At 38.1% G+C, this 15522-nt stretch overlaps 1 protein-coding gene across 5 annotated transcripts in view; it reads left to right on the forward strand.

Moving 5' to 3' along the window:
- LOC127577864 (growth arrest-specific protein 2) overlaps positions 1 to 15522 on the forward strand; it is a 134403-nt gene that overhangs the window by 51631 nt on the left and 67250 nt on the right. For all 5 annotated transcript variants that reach the window (XM_052029490.1, XM_052029491.1, XM_052029492.1 and 2 more), the window contains one exon: positions 14315 to 14456. In XM_052029490.1, coding sequence (XP_051885450.1) covers positions 14315 to 14456 — 142 coding nt within the window. The remainder of the gene's footprint in view (positions 1 to 14314; positions 14457 to 15522) is intronic.

Consider the following 15522-nt stretch of genomic DNA (forward strand, 5'->3'; position numbering starts at 1 on the left):
CATCCCCCTCTACTTTGTCCGAAACATTTGAATCCTGGAAGAGTGAGCTGACAGTTCTGCCCATCTCTCAAACAAGTCTCTATAAAGGCTACAACAGCATAGTTCCATGTACTAATCAAGGCCATGTTCATCTGCTTTACATTCATAATATTCCTTGCTTTGAAATAAATGGACCAACCATCAGTACCACCATGTTCATTAACCTGGTCCTGTCTGTCCTTCCTTTCAGACTAATGACATAAACTCTACCTTCCCATCAGCTCCTTCATTCGCTGACCTACTGCACTTGTTCCCACCCCCTCTGCCATGATAGTTTAAACCCTCCCTAGTAGAACTAGCAAACTTCCCTGTGAGGATATCAGTGCCCCTCCAATTTAGGTGCAACCCATCCTTCTTGTACCAGTCCCACCTGCTCTCGAAGAGAGCCCAATGACCCATGTACCTGAAACTCTCCCTCCTGCACCAGCTCCTTAGCCACACATTTCTATTTCTTGCCTTGCTATCATGTGGGACAGAGAGTAATCCTGAGGTTACAACCCTGGAGATCCTGCTTTTTAACTTTCTGCCTAACTCCCCAAATTCTCTTTGCAGGACCTCATCTCTCTTCCTGCCTGTATCATTATTACCAACATGGAGCATGACCTCTGGCTACTCAACTTCCCCTTTCAGAATGTCCTCTGCCCACTCAGAGACATCCTTGACCATTGCACCAGGGAGGAGTTTCGCTCGTGGCCGCAGAAATACCTCTTTGTGCCCCTGACTTAAAGAGTCCTCTATCACTATTGCTCATCCAGTTTTTGTATAACAGAGCCAGTTGTGGTGCCACTGATCTGGCTGCTGCTGACATTTTCTCCTGAGAGGCCACCCCCCCCCAACAGTATCCAAAGCAGAATACTTGTTAGAGAGGGGAAAGGACTCAGGAGAATCCTGCATTGGGCAGCACGATGGTGCACCTACTAGAATTACTACCTTACAGTGCCAGAGACCTGGGTTCAGTCCTGACCTCTGCTCCTGTCTGTGTGGAGATTGCATGTTCTCCATTTGGCTGCAAAAGTTTCCTCTGGGTGCCTCGGTTTCTTCCCACATTACTAAAACCTGCAGATTGATAGATTAATTGGCCACTGCAAATTGCTCCTAGTATGTAGGTGAGTAGTGGATCCTGGGGGGCAGTTGATGAGAATGTGGGGAGAATTTTTAAAAATGGGATTAATGTAGGATTAATATAAGTTGTTGGTTGATAAATTGTTGGTAGGATTAGTATAAAATTGGCGTGGAGTCGGTGGGCTGAAGGGCCTGTTTCCATGCTGTATGGTCCCCACAGCCATTATGATGATAAAAGGTTATGTATGAATAGTTGGGAATCAAACACCAATTCCTGCTGTACCCCATTATGCTGCCAACATGAGAAAGACCTGTTATTTCTATTCCTTGTTGTCTACCAGTTAAGCAAATCTAATTAGATGCTAGTATATTACCCCCAATTCCATGTGCTGTAACAGTGCTCAGGGTACTTCTGTGTGAAACCTTATCAAAAGGCTTCTGAAAATCTATATTATACCACATCCAGTAATTACCCCTCATCTACTCCCTAGATACATTCTCAAAGAGCAGCAGTGTGTTAATCAAATATGATTTCTCTTTCATAAATCCCTGTCAACTCTGCTCAATCATATTAGTATTTAATAAGCATCTTGATATCAGGAGTAATGTGATAAATATAACTCAACAGGTTCACCAGCATCTGTGGAAAGAGAAACGGTTAATATTTCAGTATTTTTGTGATAATGGCAAAATGTAATTTAAAATATGAAATAATTTGGTATAGTTTCACTTAGGTAATTTCTTACCTTTTTTTCACTATTTCTGAACATTGGTTGTTATCAGCCTTGAAGGTTACATCCATCAGTCAGAAATTCAAATAGATAACCTAACTTGATGAATGTTTTGTAATATTAATTTATTACTTACTAAAGACTACACTGAAGAACAGTGGTCTAGAGATTACTAAATTAAATGAACAGTTTGACAGTTCCCTGTTTTCTCTGTCCCAGCTTTCTTAAATTATTGGTGGGAGGCACATTTGCTACCCTCCAATCTGCAGGAACCACTCCAGAGTCTCTAGAATTTTGAAGAGTGATAACAACTGCATCCATTATCTCTATAACTACCTCTTTCAAAGTCAAATGCGAGTTTATTTTCATATGCAGAAATACATGTATGCACAGATGCAATGAAAAACTTACTTGCCAGCAGCATCACAGGCACATAGCATTAGAGACACAACGTTCACAAGAAAAACATAAAGTAAACATAAATTATACAAAATTATACAAGAAAGAACACAATTAGAACAAAAAAAGTCCATTGCAGTACAAAGTGGTCATAGTGTTGTTGTACTGAGGTAGTGATTAGGGATGTGCAGATTAGTTCAAGAACCGAATGATTGAAAAGAAGTAGCTGTTCTTAAACCTGGTGATCTGGGACTTCAGGCTTCTGTACCTCCTGCACGATGGTAGCTGCAAGAAGATGGCGTGTCCCGGATGGTGGGGATCTTTGATGATAGATGTTGTCTTCTTGAGGCAGCGCCTCATGTAGGTGGTGGGAGGGATCTGCCTGTGATGTATTGGGCTGATTCCACTACTCTCTGCAGCTTCTTGCATTCCTGCACATTCATATTGCTGTACCAGACCATGATGCAACCAATCAGGATACTTTCAACAGTACATCTGTAGAAGAGCCAAACCTCCTTAACCTTCTAAGAAAGTAACGACATTGGCGTGCCTTCCTTGTGATTGCATTTATATGCTGGGCCCAGGACAGGTCACCTGATATGTTAATGCCCAGGAATTTAAAGCTGCTGACCCTCTCCACCACCGATTTCCCCCAATATAGACTGGCGCAAAACTTGAAGATGCAGATTATCATGATGTTGACGTATCTATCTGTGAAAGGTCAAACAAACTTGGGTTGTTCTCCCTAGAGCGCCGGAGGCTGAGGGGAGACTTGATTGAGGTTTTTTAAAATTATGAGAGGCATAGAGAGGGTAGACAGTCAGAATCTTATTCCCGGGGTAGAAATGTCGAACAAATGTCAGAGGACAAGCTTTTAAGGTTTTAGGAGGGGAAGTTTTAAGATGATGTGAGGGCAAGTTTTTTATGCAGAGAGCAATAGGTGCCTGGAATTGGTTACCAGGGGTAGAAGTGGAAGCAAGCAGTTTGGTGGAGTTTAAGAGGCTTTTAGTTAGACACATGAATATGAGAATGGAGGGATATGGATGATACACAGGAGGAGGACGTTCAGTATAAATTGGCATCAAGATCGGCACAACATCATGGGCTGAATGGCCTGTCCAGTGCTGTACTGTTCTATGTTCTTTATTTATTGCAGTGGTTCCCACCATGAACAGTGATATGCAGCAGTGGTTGGATTCAGTGATCACCTTTCTTTAGGAAGTAGGAAGCCTGTCAGCACGAGTTAGTTTCTGCAGGTGTGCAACACTAATGAAATCACTTGTGCCTTTAGTTTGGAGAAACAAATTCAACTGATTTCTCTAAAGGCACATAGACCAGGAGAACTTGTACAAAATGCCCTGGGGCCAGCATTGAGCACTATTTTAGTGGATATTTTGTTATGGGCAAAACAATTTCTAGCCCTCAATACACACACGCACATCTGTGCTCATAAGTACACTCTGAAGAACATTAAAAGTTCTACCATTTTATTATTTTTGGAAATGTTGTAGAAACTTTTTTGTGACCCAGTATTAAAAATCTTCACTGATTTTTTTTATTAAGGCCTGCACAAGAAAAAAATTTCTTGTTTAAGTTTAAAATATATTGTATGGTAAGAATAGTTCAAAAAGGATTTGAAAATCCAGCATTTTGAATAGTGAATTCAGAGAAGAATTTGTTAGGAGTTTGCAGTCTGTGATGGACGAAGGCAGGGCAGTGGACATTGGCAATGTGAACATTAGCAAGGCCTTTGACAAGGTCCTGCATGGCAGACTAGTCTGGAAGGTTGGATCGCTTGGGATCCAAGGAGAGATAGCTAATTGGATTTGTAATTGGCTCAATGGTAAGAGAGAGTGATGGTCAAAGGCTGTTTCTTGGACTAGAGGACTGTGACTAGTGGTGTGCTACAGGGGTCAATGATGCGACCTTTGTTGTTCATTATTTATATACACGATTTGCATGTGAATGTGCAAGGCATAGTTAATAAGTTTGTGGATGGTAATAAAATAGGTGGTATCGTAGACAGTGAAGAAGGTTATCAAAAATTACAGGGTGATCTTGATCAGCAAGGCAAGTGGGCTGAAGATTGGCAAATGGCTTTCAATTCAGATAAATGTGAAGTATTGCATTTTGGGAAGTCAAACCAGGGTGTGATTTGTGCAGTGAATGGTTGGGCCCTAGGGAGTGTGTGGAACAGAGGAACCTAGGAGTACAAGTTCATAGTTCACTGAAAGTGGCATCACAGGTAGACAGGGTAGTGAAGAAGGCGTTTGGCACGCTGGCCTTCATCAGTCAGGGCATTGAGTATAGGAGTTGGAATGTTATGTTGCAGTTGCACACAACATTGGTGAAACCACACTTTGAGTATTGTGTACAGTTTTGGTCATTCTGTTATAGAAAAGACATCAGTAAACTGAAAAGAGTGCAGAGAAAACTTACGAGGATGCTGTCAGGACTCAAGGGCCTGAGTTATAGGGAGATGCTGGGTAGGCTAGGACTTTATTACTTGGAATGTAGGAGATTGAGACGTGGCCTTATAGAGGTGCATGAGATCTTGAGGGGTACAGATAGGGTGAAGGCACTCAGTCTTTTTCTCAGGGTAGGGGAACTGAAAACTAGAAGGCATAGGTTTAAGTGAGAGGTGAATGATTCTAAAGGGACCTGAGGAGCAACTTCATGCAGGGGGTGGTGCATATAAATGCCAGAGGAAGTGGCTGAGGCAGCTACAATAATAACATTTTAAAGACATTTGGATAAGTACATGGATAGGAGGGGTTTAGAGGGATATGGGATTAGCTTGTCGGGCAGCAAGGTGGGTATGGACGAGTTGAGCTGAAGGGGCCTGTTTCCATGCTGTATTGCTCTCTGAATCTATGTAGTGTTTTCCAATCAGCATATTTGTTATATTGTCATCTGTTAGACATCTACCTTTACATCTGCATATGTGCATTCAGAGAACAACGCTGATCTGGCAGTTCTGGCAGATTGAAGATCAACGTTCCAGCAAATGTCACTCTTTTCACAGAGTTGAACACGTGCTCAGTAGCAGGAAATAACCATCTCACTATTGCTATTTAAAGAGATCACCATCCATGGGTTAGTTGCTGATTGATTTCCAACAACTGTTGCTGCAATCCTAAAAGGTTTTGGTGCTTTCCAGCATTTGTCAAAATCAGTAAATTCTGTGGGGAGTGGTAAACCAGGTGCCAAAGTAATTTGTCTTGACCTCAAGGCTTTTGGGTAAATCAGTTTCTCGCAGATATTAGCCATTCCATTTACCAGACAGCATGACTAGGTGAATGAGCAGAGGCTATACAGAGCAAATCAAGTTGTAGGAGGATGAGGGAGGAAAGTGTCTCAGTTTATCATATCCAAATAGGATATTTAGGAAGTAATTCCCATGCCTGAACCTGAGTGATTTCAATATTGTAATAATTTTACCCATTTCTCAAGACTGGAATAAAAAATGCATTAAACACCACTCACTGCTGTAAAATAATGTTGATAAATCATGTGGGTATAGATACATATTTATCCCATCCGTCATTGTGTTTGGGGTTGCAGTTGTTATTGATCCAACATGTCACTGTACTCATGTGAAAATAGCATACAGACCCTGATTATTGTGAATATTAATGGTTGTTAATGTGCTGAGGAGAATTGGACACAGAATTTCTTCAATTTCATTGAATGTATGTTTTGCTGCTGTAAAATTGTACCACGACAGATATCCCAGAATAAACATTTTTTCTGAAGACATCTACATTAGACTATTGTTTATTGAAACAGCTTCGCCTTCAATACTATAATTCCAAGCAAACTCATGTCCAAACTGCTAGACCTGGGACTCAACACCTCCCTTTGCAACTGGAACCTTGACTTTCTGACTAACAGACCGCAATCAGCAAAGATAGGCAACAACACTTCCACCACGATTATCCTCAACACTGGTGCCCCACAAGGCTGTGTCCTTGGCCACCTACTTTACTCCCTATATAGTCACGACGCGTGGCTAAATTCTGCTCTAACTCTATCTACAAATTTGCAGATGACATCACTATAGTGGGCTGAATCTCAAATAACGATGAGTCGGAGTATAGTAAGGAGATAGAGAGCCTAGTGGCATGGTGCCATGACAACAACCTTTCCCTCAATGTCAGCAAAACAAAAGAATTGGTCATTGACTACAAGAAGGGGGGTGGTGCACACGTTCCTGTTTACATCAACGGCGCCGAGGTCAAGAGGATTGAGAGCTCCAAGTTCCTAGGAGTGAACATCACCAATAGCCTGTACTGGTTCAACCAGGTAGACGCCATGGCCAAGAAAGCTCATCAGCGCCTCTACTTCCTAAGGAGGCTAAAGAAATTTGTCATGTCCCCTTTAACCCTCACAAGTTTCTATAGATGCACCATAGAAAGCATCCTATCCTGGTACATCATAGCTTGGTATGGCAACTGCTGTATGCGAGACTGCAAGAAACTGCAGAAAGTTGTGGAAACAGCTCAGCATATCATAGAAACCAGCCTCTCCTCCATGGACTCTGTCTATACTTTGCGCTGCCTCGGTGAAGCAGCCAGCATAATCAAAGACCCCACCCACCCTGGATATTCTCCCTTCTCCCCACTCCTATTGGGCAGAAGATACTAAAGCCTGAAAGCACGTGCCACCAGGCTCAAGGACAGCTTCTATCCCGCAGTTGTAAGACTATTGAACGGTCCCCAGTACAATAAGATGGACTCTTGACCTTACAATGTACCTCGTTATGGCCTTGCACCTTATTGCCTGCCAGCACTGCACTTTCTCTGTAGCTGTTAGAATTTCTTCTGCATTCTGTTATTGTTATCCCTCCCTCAATGCACTGTTGTGATGAAATGATCTGCATGCAAAATGAAGTTTTTCACTGTATCTCAGTACATCTGACAATAATAAACCAATTTAAAATTTACCTAATATACTGATTTACCATTTTCAGTTTTTTTGTTATTGCTATTCACTTTAATTTTCTACAGCATCCTTAATTTCAAATTGTAACCTTTTGTATTATAAATCATCACACCCTTGATGTCACTGCCAATCATTAAAAAAAGATTCATTATCCATTATCACAAACATTTCAGTTGATAATTTATAATTTTATAATTTCAATGATAATTATCATGATCATTTTCAACATCCACTGTTTTTATATTACATGACTAAATCTTGCTAATTCTTTTAAAACTTTGACATAATCTAGGATACATTTTGAATCTCAATATTTACTTTAAATGCATCTTGATTATAATAATAAATTCAATACTCTAAGTTGTAGTCTTTGACTACTGCTTCTTTGAGTGTGCTTTCCCCATTTGGATGTGCTAATTTTCCATATAGTTTAGTGCTGTGTTTAACTAGAGAAGGTTAACAATAGTTACTGTTTCATTACCTAGAATTATCGTCTGTCATTAGTCATGATTGGATGATGAATACTGGACACCAATAAGCCAGCATTTTAGTTTGGTAATCAGAGTAGGCTGGAATCCATTTGTAAACTTTCCATTAACCACAAGAATCTTTCAGTTGCTGTGGGAAAGAGAAGACCATTTGTTCCAAATATTTTGTTAAACCAGCAGTAGTACTTAAAAAAAGATTAAATTATGTGAGATTATGCTGGGTGATAGGTTAAAATTCTGTTATATAACTTGCATGACTGCATTCCAACAAGATTACATCTCCATTTAGCATATGTGTATTTTTAAAAGGATTTGATCATTTTGCTTTAAGTTGTTAACATTGTGGACTTATTAAATTTAATTCTGTATCAGTCAGACTCATAAATCAGTGGTTTATCTAGTTACATTTTGAATCTCAATATTTAATTTAAATATGTGGTTGTCCCACACATCCACCTTAACATCGGAAAAACCAGGAAACTCCAAAGAAGTGGCTTGTACTCTGCAGAATTTCAGCCCAGTTTTAATCAGAATTGCACAAAGCTAAGGAGTGCCAGTGTGTGTGACTTAACAAGACATATCTACCTATTTCATTTACATACCAGTACAATTTACTGGCTATGTGATTGAGGTTGTACTGAGAAGCAGATAGTTTTACAGTCTTGGTAAATGGAGATATTTTGCATGCTGTGATTGTTTCAGTTGCTAAAATGGAGTTGGCATGGTTTAACCCAATGGCCACCAAACAAATTTGGAATGTGATTCAGCCACTTAGTACAAGGAATTTTGTACAGAATTAATGCCATTACTGGCACATACATGTAATACAAAAATAATAAATTAACAACAGCTTAAATCTGTCAGTTACCTAAGATTTTGCCAAAGCAATTGAATCTGTTTAGGTTTAATAAAGATCAGAGTAGATATTTGAAAATAATAAGCCTGCAAGGGTGTCATTGCCACAGATAAACTTGGTTATTCTTTACATTCTCCTGATTTTACCATTCTAATGGAAGATCAAATGATTTTTTTTACTGCATCTTAGTTCTACTGGCATTTGGTGTATGAATATCATAAGGTCATGAATAAATCATCTTGAACTTATAAACTCCAACTTGGATAACAGTATCTCTTTTATTACTCTGCATAATGTGGTATTGTTGTAATATTAGTTGAGTAATCCAAGTTTTTAAAAAATGGCAGGATAGCGCTGTGAAATGTTGAAAATGCCACACTAAGGCTTTCTGAACTTGCTGGCCACTCTTCACTGGTGATTTCCTGACTTTGTTCCAACAATGGATTTTTCATGGAGTCCGGTGAACTCACTGTAATTCTCCAGTTGTTACATTGGGGCATCTGTTCCTGTGCAGAAACAGTGAGTCCATTCATTTGAATGAATAATACCCACAAGGAACTTGGATAGGTGTAAGTAACTGAGTTTGTTTAAAATGGTTTTACTTATTTAGTTTTTAAGTGTTTTTTTAACTTTTTAACTGTTTTAAATATTAATTGTTCAATTGATTTTTAATAGTTTTTAAATGCTTTGAATGGTTCTGAATGTCAGAGGTATTCAGGAGCATTCAAATTCATTGACAGGTGTGACATTCAGTAGGGCTGGGCTATCATGGCCCACCCAGGTAATGGTATTACATTCTACTATGGCTTTGGGTAAAAAGACATATCAGTAGATCCAGAAAAGTTAAGTTCAAGGTTGTAGGCCCGTCATGAGTAAGGGCTACTTATTGCCAGCAGCAATCCCTGGACTAATGTTCTTTGGTGCAGTCTTTAGCAGGTAACATATTAAGCATATGTGTGTTTTATAATATTAATAAGTGATCCCTTTGTATTGCTTACTGGCTGATGTAAAGGCCAATTAACAATCAATGTCAAAACAATTAATGAGGACAAGGTAAGAAATTACACTTAGATGAAACTATGCTGAAGTTAAATTTAAAAAAAAAGGTTAGGGATTGAAGGAGAATGCTCTCCTTTTAGTTTTAGTATATTCTAATAGAAGTTACTAAATTTGTATACAATTTTACTTAAGATCCTTCTCCAGATTTTGGTATTATTGTGGTGGCTGTTTGGTCTGTATATTTTTTATAACAGGATTCTTTATTAAATGAACTCATATACCATGTAAAAGCGCTCGCGTTTGTCGTTATGTATGACATAATATATATCAGAGTTTCTTGAAAAATGAATTAATGTCGGTAATATTAAGCTATCATTACAACCTTTGACCCTTGTTTAAATACCTACATCATAAGGTCACTTCCAGTGACATACTTCAGGCAGATGACAGTATCCAACAAACCCCTTTTGTTTGTGAGTAGTTATAAAATTATAATCATAATGCATGATGGCATGCTTAGCTAAATTATTTAAGTATTAAAGAATTGCACAGATAATACACAAGCTGTGGATGTATTGGTGTTTTTCTTAACTGTGAAAAGAGCTTTTGGTTTTCTAATGGCCCAAGGAGTTGCTGAAGAACATAGACCATGTACAAATGCCTTTTCCTTGAACTATTTTTTCTATGTAGAGTTGTATGTTTGTTACTTAGAAGTATTAAAAGACAAGCCAGGCTAATCCTGTATGGTCATTGAGTTGGCAAAAGCAAGGGGATATGAATAATTGTTCAAAAGATTAGAGGTCTGCAAGAAGATTGGGATAGGAATTATTTACCGTTATCTCCTCACACAGATTATCTTCAGCAGATAATGTGTGTGAGGGTAATAGTGGTAAATAATGGCTGAACTACCATGAGGTGCTGAAGTGAAAAGATCACCTGGTGCCTTCAATGGCTGCGGTATTTTGGATCATGAAATCAAGTGAATTCTTTTACAGGCTCTTTATGGACACTAGCAGGGGAAACTTTGTCTAAGGACTGAGGGGGAGAATAAAACTAAGCACAAGGAAGAATATTTGCATAGGCATGCATAGGAACTGTTTGGAAAGATAGAAGGGGGAACAGCCTGAACGCAAGGTCAGCTTGTCAAGGTTGTCCAAAGACCAAGGGATGTGAACTACTTAGCAACTAAGAATTTTGTTCTTAATAGACTCTTGATGCTTTACAGAAACTGTTCCACTTATTCTGTCCAAGAACTGTTCAAGTTTTACAAGATCTGTGACACTTTTGCACTTTACAGAATATTAAAAGATACTCTGTAAAGTCGTGAGTATTATGCAACTTATGTATTTGTTCAGTGATAATTTGATAACAGCTGTTTTATCTAAATGTCCAATGAGGCAAGCAGCAGTCATAATCTAGTGCAATCTTCAGATAAAGTGCATTAAAAGAATGCCTTATTTTATATTTAAAGTTGCTTTGTTCTCATTCATCACAGGAAAATATGGAAATTTATCATGCAATAATTATACTGTCTTCCCAGTGGTGCTTCTAATCTTCTCTCCAAGGAGAGAATGTAATGATATTTTGACTATTTCCCATTATAAATGTGAGCAAAGTAAGATGTGTGGGAACAAGCTAAAAGGAAATGCTTCCAGATGTAAGACTTTTACCACATTGCAGATAAAGTCTGCTGTGCTAATTGGGAATCAGAACCAAATGAATACATCAGGTAAAGTGTGGTTTACAAGTGTCTGGAATAACTCAGTCCCTATTTTAAATCCATATATTCTGAAATTTTAATATTTCTATAATGAATTGCTATGTCTACATATAAATTGCTTCTTTAAGCTTGTCACATAAAGTAACACCTCCCATTTCCTTTCAATTCTCTTGTTTGTTCTGATTCAGATCTCTCTTGTTTAGTTTCCTCTCATTGAACCATCTTTTTCACTCAACTGCACTTCTCTTGTCCAATCTACCTTACACTCTTCAGTCTCCCTATCTCTCCCTCTTCTGCCTCAATCTTCCTTCAATATTCCCTGATAACTCCTTGCCGTCAATTGCATTATCTGTCACTAATCTCTCAATGCCTTTCAGTACTCAGCCTTGGAACCCCTTTAAATATTTCTCAACAATGAATTTTGTCTGTGAACCCTTTTGTGCTTAATCCTTCCAAACTTCTTCCTCGTCCTTTTTTACCATCCACATCAGCATTTCTTTCTCCTATCTCTATCTGTATGTCTTATTTATCTCCCTCTAAGAATCCTTTCTTTTTCAAATTTTAAATGTTTATATTATATTCTTGCTTCGTCTCTTACTTTATTTTGTTTAGATGTTGAGATTGCCTAAGCGGTCTCCTTATTGATATCAAGATTATCTTATTTTCAGCATAACCATAGTGATAATCATTTGTCTTCAAAATTCAAGTGCCTTTCTGGAAAATGCATTGTTATCATGAACAAAACTCATCTCCTCCTCACCCTTAGTTGAAACAGGTAGATGGAACTGAACTTGGACTTGTACCTTTATGGTCAAAATATTTTAACTGTATGGATTAAGGGAAATAAGGGGCCACTAAGCAAAAACCATGCAAGCATAGGATTAGGGTAAATGAAAGCAGCTTTGTTATTTTCACCAATTTGTTGAAAATCAGAGTAAATTACTGACTCCTGTGGTGATGCAGATTTGCTGCAATAGTTGAAAATGTAACTGGATGAGTTCCTGTCTGTGGCTAATGTCACTGCATAAAAAATTGATGGAACGTTGGTTAAATACCTTATGATCGTGTTGATCTTCAAAAACATATTTGACAGACCTTTGTAGTTTTTCTGTTTCCTTCTCTTGAATGGACTGAACATTTCTTTCTGGCCAGTTTATTAAAAAGCTTGTCCTAGGAATTTTTGGGTAGAAATTTGCCCTGATTCACTTGTACAAGATAATAGTAGTTGCAATTTACTCTTTCCTTGTCTTTAGTGTAGAATAAAGGACATGGAGTACAACATATGGCATCGTATTGCAAATGCAACATAAGAATAATTTCATCTTAAGTGGTAGAGAAAGTCATGAGGGTAAACTGAGTTGACAGCTGCCTGTTCCAAAGGGAACTGCTAGCTATCAGTCTTTGGGAATCAGCACTTCTTGTATTTCCATGCCTGTGCAGTGAAAGGCAGAGGTCTGAAATGAGTTGGAGGACAGATGCCAACATATCATTTCATCCCTCCTGCCACTGCACTCTCCACTTATCCCAGAACAGTGCAGTGATCTGGTAAAGAGAGTTTGGATGCAGATTGTATCTCGTCTTCAGTTTTACACCAGGGAGAACTGGCAAAGAAACAGTGACCCCATTCATTTGAATAGGCTTGCCAACCCCACAGAAGAAAAGTTAAGTGCAAGCTGATGGTTGACTTATTTCACTTTAGTCTTTTTAATTATTTGCTACTATTTTAATGTCTTTCTAAATTAAATTTATCTTATTTTTTTATATTATTTATGATGTTTTGAATAGTTTTAACCATCTCTGACTATTGCAGACATTTAAAAACCGTTCAAAAACCTTTGATGGTGAAGAGGTATCAAAGACTGTTGTGGTTTCTGGGGGCAGGGCCTCAGGATATGAAGCACTGTGACATTTCCACAGCACAGAACCCACTCCACCTTATGATATGACTCTCTGTGAAAGGTCAGCTATTTGGCCTTCCACATCCAGAAAATATAAGTACAAGCAGGTAGATATCATGGATGGTGAATCCAGGCAGCTGGTGAATCCGGGCAGCTGGCGAGTCCAGGATGGTCCGGCTCAAGATATTTAATTCTCTCATCATTGCCTAACATGCTTGATAGCATTTTCCTTTCCAACCTTTTGATTGTGATCTCCCATCACATCATCTTTTCTTCAGCCAATTTTTTCTTTGTACTAATACATTTTTTGTTGTTCTTACAATATAGGAGCAACAACCACACTGTAATAAGTATACTGTAATCTTTCTTGCTTCTTCCATAGGCCTTATCTCTAAAAGTCCTCAATATAAATTTTATTTCTGATAAAATTGGCTCTCCTTTTAAAACAAATTGAAGAGAAAATTCTGGAAAGGAAATGAAAAAACTTAAGAAATGTATTGATTGAGTACAGCTGGCAGAATTGTACTGATACAACCAAGAAAAATGAAATAGACTATATAACTATAATTCAGCCCACAATGTCACAGGTTTGAGTTGAAACATCAACGAGGTTAGGCTTTCCAGGAAAACCAAGGCCTTGAAGTAAATCCTTTGTTGAAAGTATTTTTCAATTCATATTCAGGGTCTGGCTTTCATTGGCAAGGTCAGCATCTATTGCCCATCCTTAATTGCTCTTGAGTATGTGCTGGTGGCTGCCTTCTTGAACTGCTGCAGTCCCATGTGAAGGAACCCCATTCTCCCCTTCCACCACAGTAAAATTAAGTCTTTCCATAGTCAGATCAAACAAAGGTATATATTTAATAATTTTATTCTGAAATTGTTTCTGTTTGTCTTTATTTTGTTAAAACATTATTTTGAATGCTATAAGTTTGTATCCTGAAAAATTAAGTGGCAGTTGATTTTTTTTCGCCATGAAATAAGTTGTGAGAATTGTGAGACTCCGGATCCTGAATGCGCAATGGCTTGTTGCAGTGTCAATGTGGACTCTGTAGCAAGCCATAATTAGTTTGGATATAGAAATTCTTAATGTAAAAGGTTGAAACAAAAAGTGTGACAAAACTATTTAAACAGCATATATAATTACCTCGTCTAAACTAATATTGTGTTTGTATTCACAGAGTCTGCTTCTGAAGAAGATTCCTTGCAAAGCAAATGCCCCTTCGGGTTCTTTCTTTGCTCGTGACAACACTGCAAACTTCCTAGCCTGGTGCAGGGAAGTAGGGGTAGATGATACTTGCCTTTTTGAATCTGAAGGTTTGGGTACGTAGCCAAATATGTTTACATCATAATATATTGTTTGGGGATTAGTAATCATACAGAATACTTTGAAGAAAGTATGAGGAGGATATGTAAAATATAATGTGTTTTATCCTTGGGTTGTATTGGTACCCTGACTTGATCTTGAAAAGCCCTATTTAGTTTGATGAATACACTATCTGTGCTGTCTGCAGAATAAATGAGCCTTTGTATGCAACTGAGTGACCTCCTTTCTGAAAAAGACAAAAGGTCACTTGACAAAAACTGGCTGCTGTGCTTATCTTTCATGTAACTGATATGCACTTTCTGTGTGTTAATGGCATTGTTTTGCACTATTATTTTCAACTGACAGCTTGACATACTTATCAATGTTTCTTTCTGACGTTCTTTAATGCAAAATAAAGCTGTTGGTGATCTCCAGAGAAATGTTATCAAAGATGACTATCTGTGCTTTTGACACTATTGGCTCAAATATTGCTTTTTTAGGATGTGCCACCAGTGGGAGGAACCTTCTTCATTGCATGACAAAGAAGAGCTGAAGCAGGATTTTTTATAAAGGTTCCACCTCAGTCAGTGTTAGAGTGCTGTCTGTGATATAATAATATTATATCCTCAGTGTTGTAATTGTCTTTCAATTGCACTTGGTAATAATTTCATTCATGAATCACGACCTTTTGTCAGTTACTGTGTATAATACATTCATATCACTGTTTTTCCTCATTGCATGTGAAACAAATGTGTGTTAAAGTTCTTGAATTCCACAAATAGTAGTCTTTTAGGATTTGCATTTTAAGTTGAAGATGCTCTTTGATTAGAAAAAATAAAGGATTTCATGCTCCCCTTTAACCTGCAATGAGTTAATATGAAGTATTTGGATAAAGTAGAAAGTTGATTAAAATTTCCCATTAGCTTCCAGAGACACAATTCAACTCTAATGTTTCTTTCTTGATTATTTCTAATTAAATTCTTTGAGCATTGAAATATATTTTTAGTTTAAAGGTGAATGTGGTTGTTCTGTAAAACACTGGGGAATCATGAATCAAAAATCATAAGCAGGAACGCTGACTAA

The sequence above is a fragment of the Pristis pectinata genome, chromosome 14 (genome assembly GCF_009764475.1).
Source record: "Pristis pectinata isolate sPriPec2 chromosome 14, sPriPec2.1.pri, whole genome shotgun sequence".
NCBI classification, from domain to species: Eukaryota; Metazoa; Chordata; class Chondrichthyes; order Rhinopristiformes; family Pristidae; genus Pristis; species Pristis pectinata.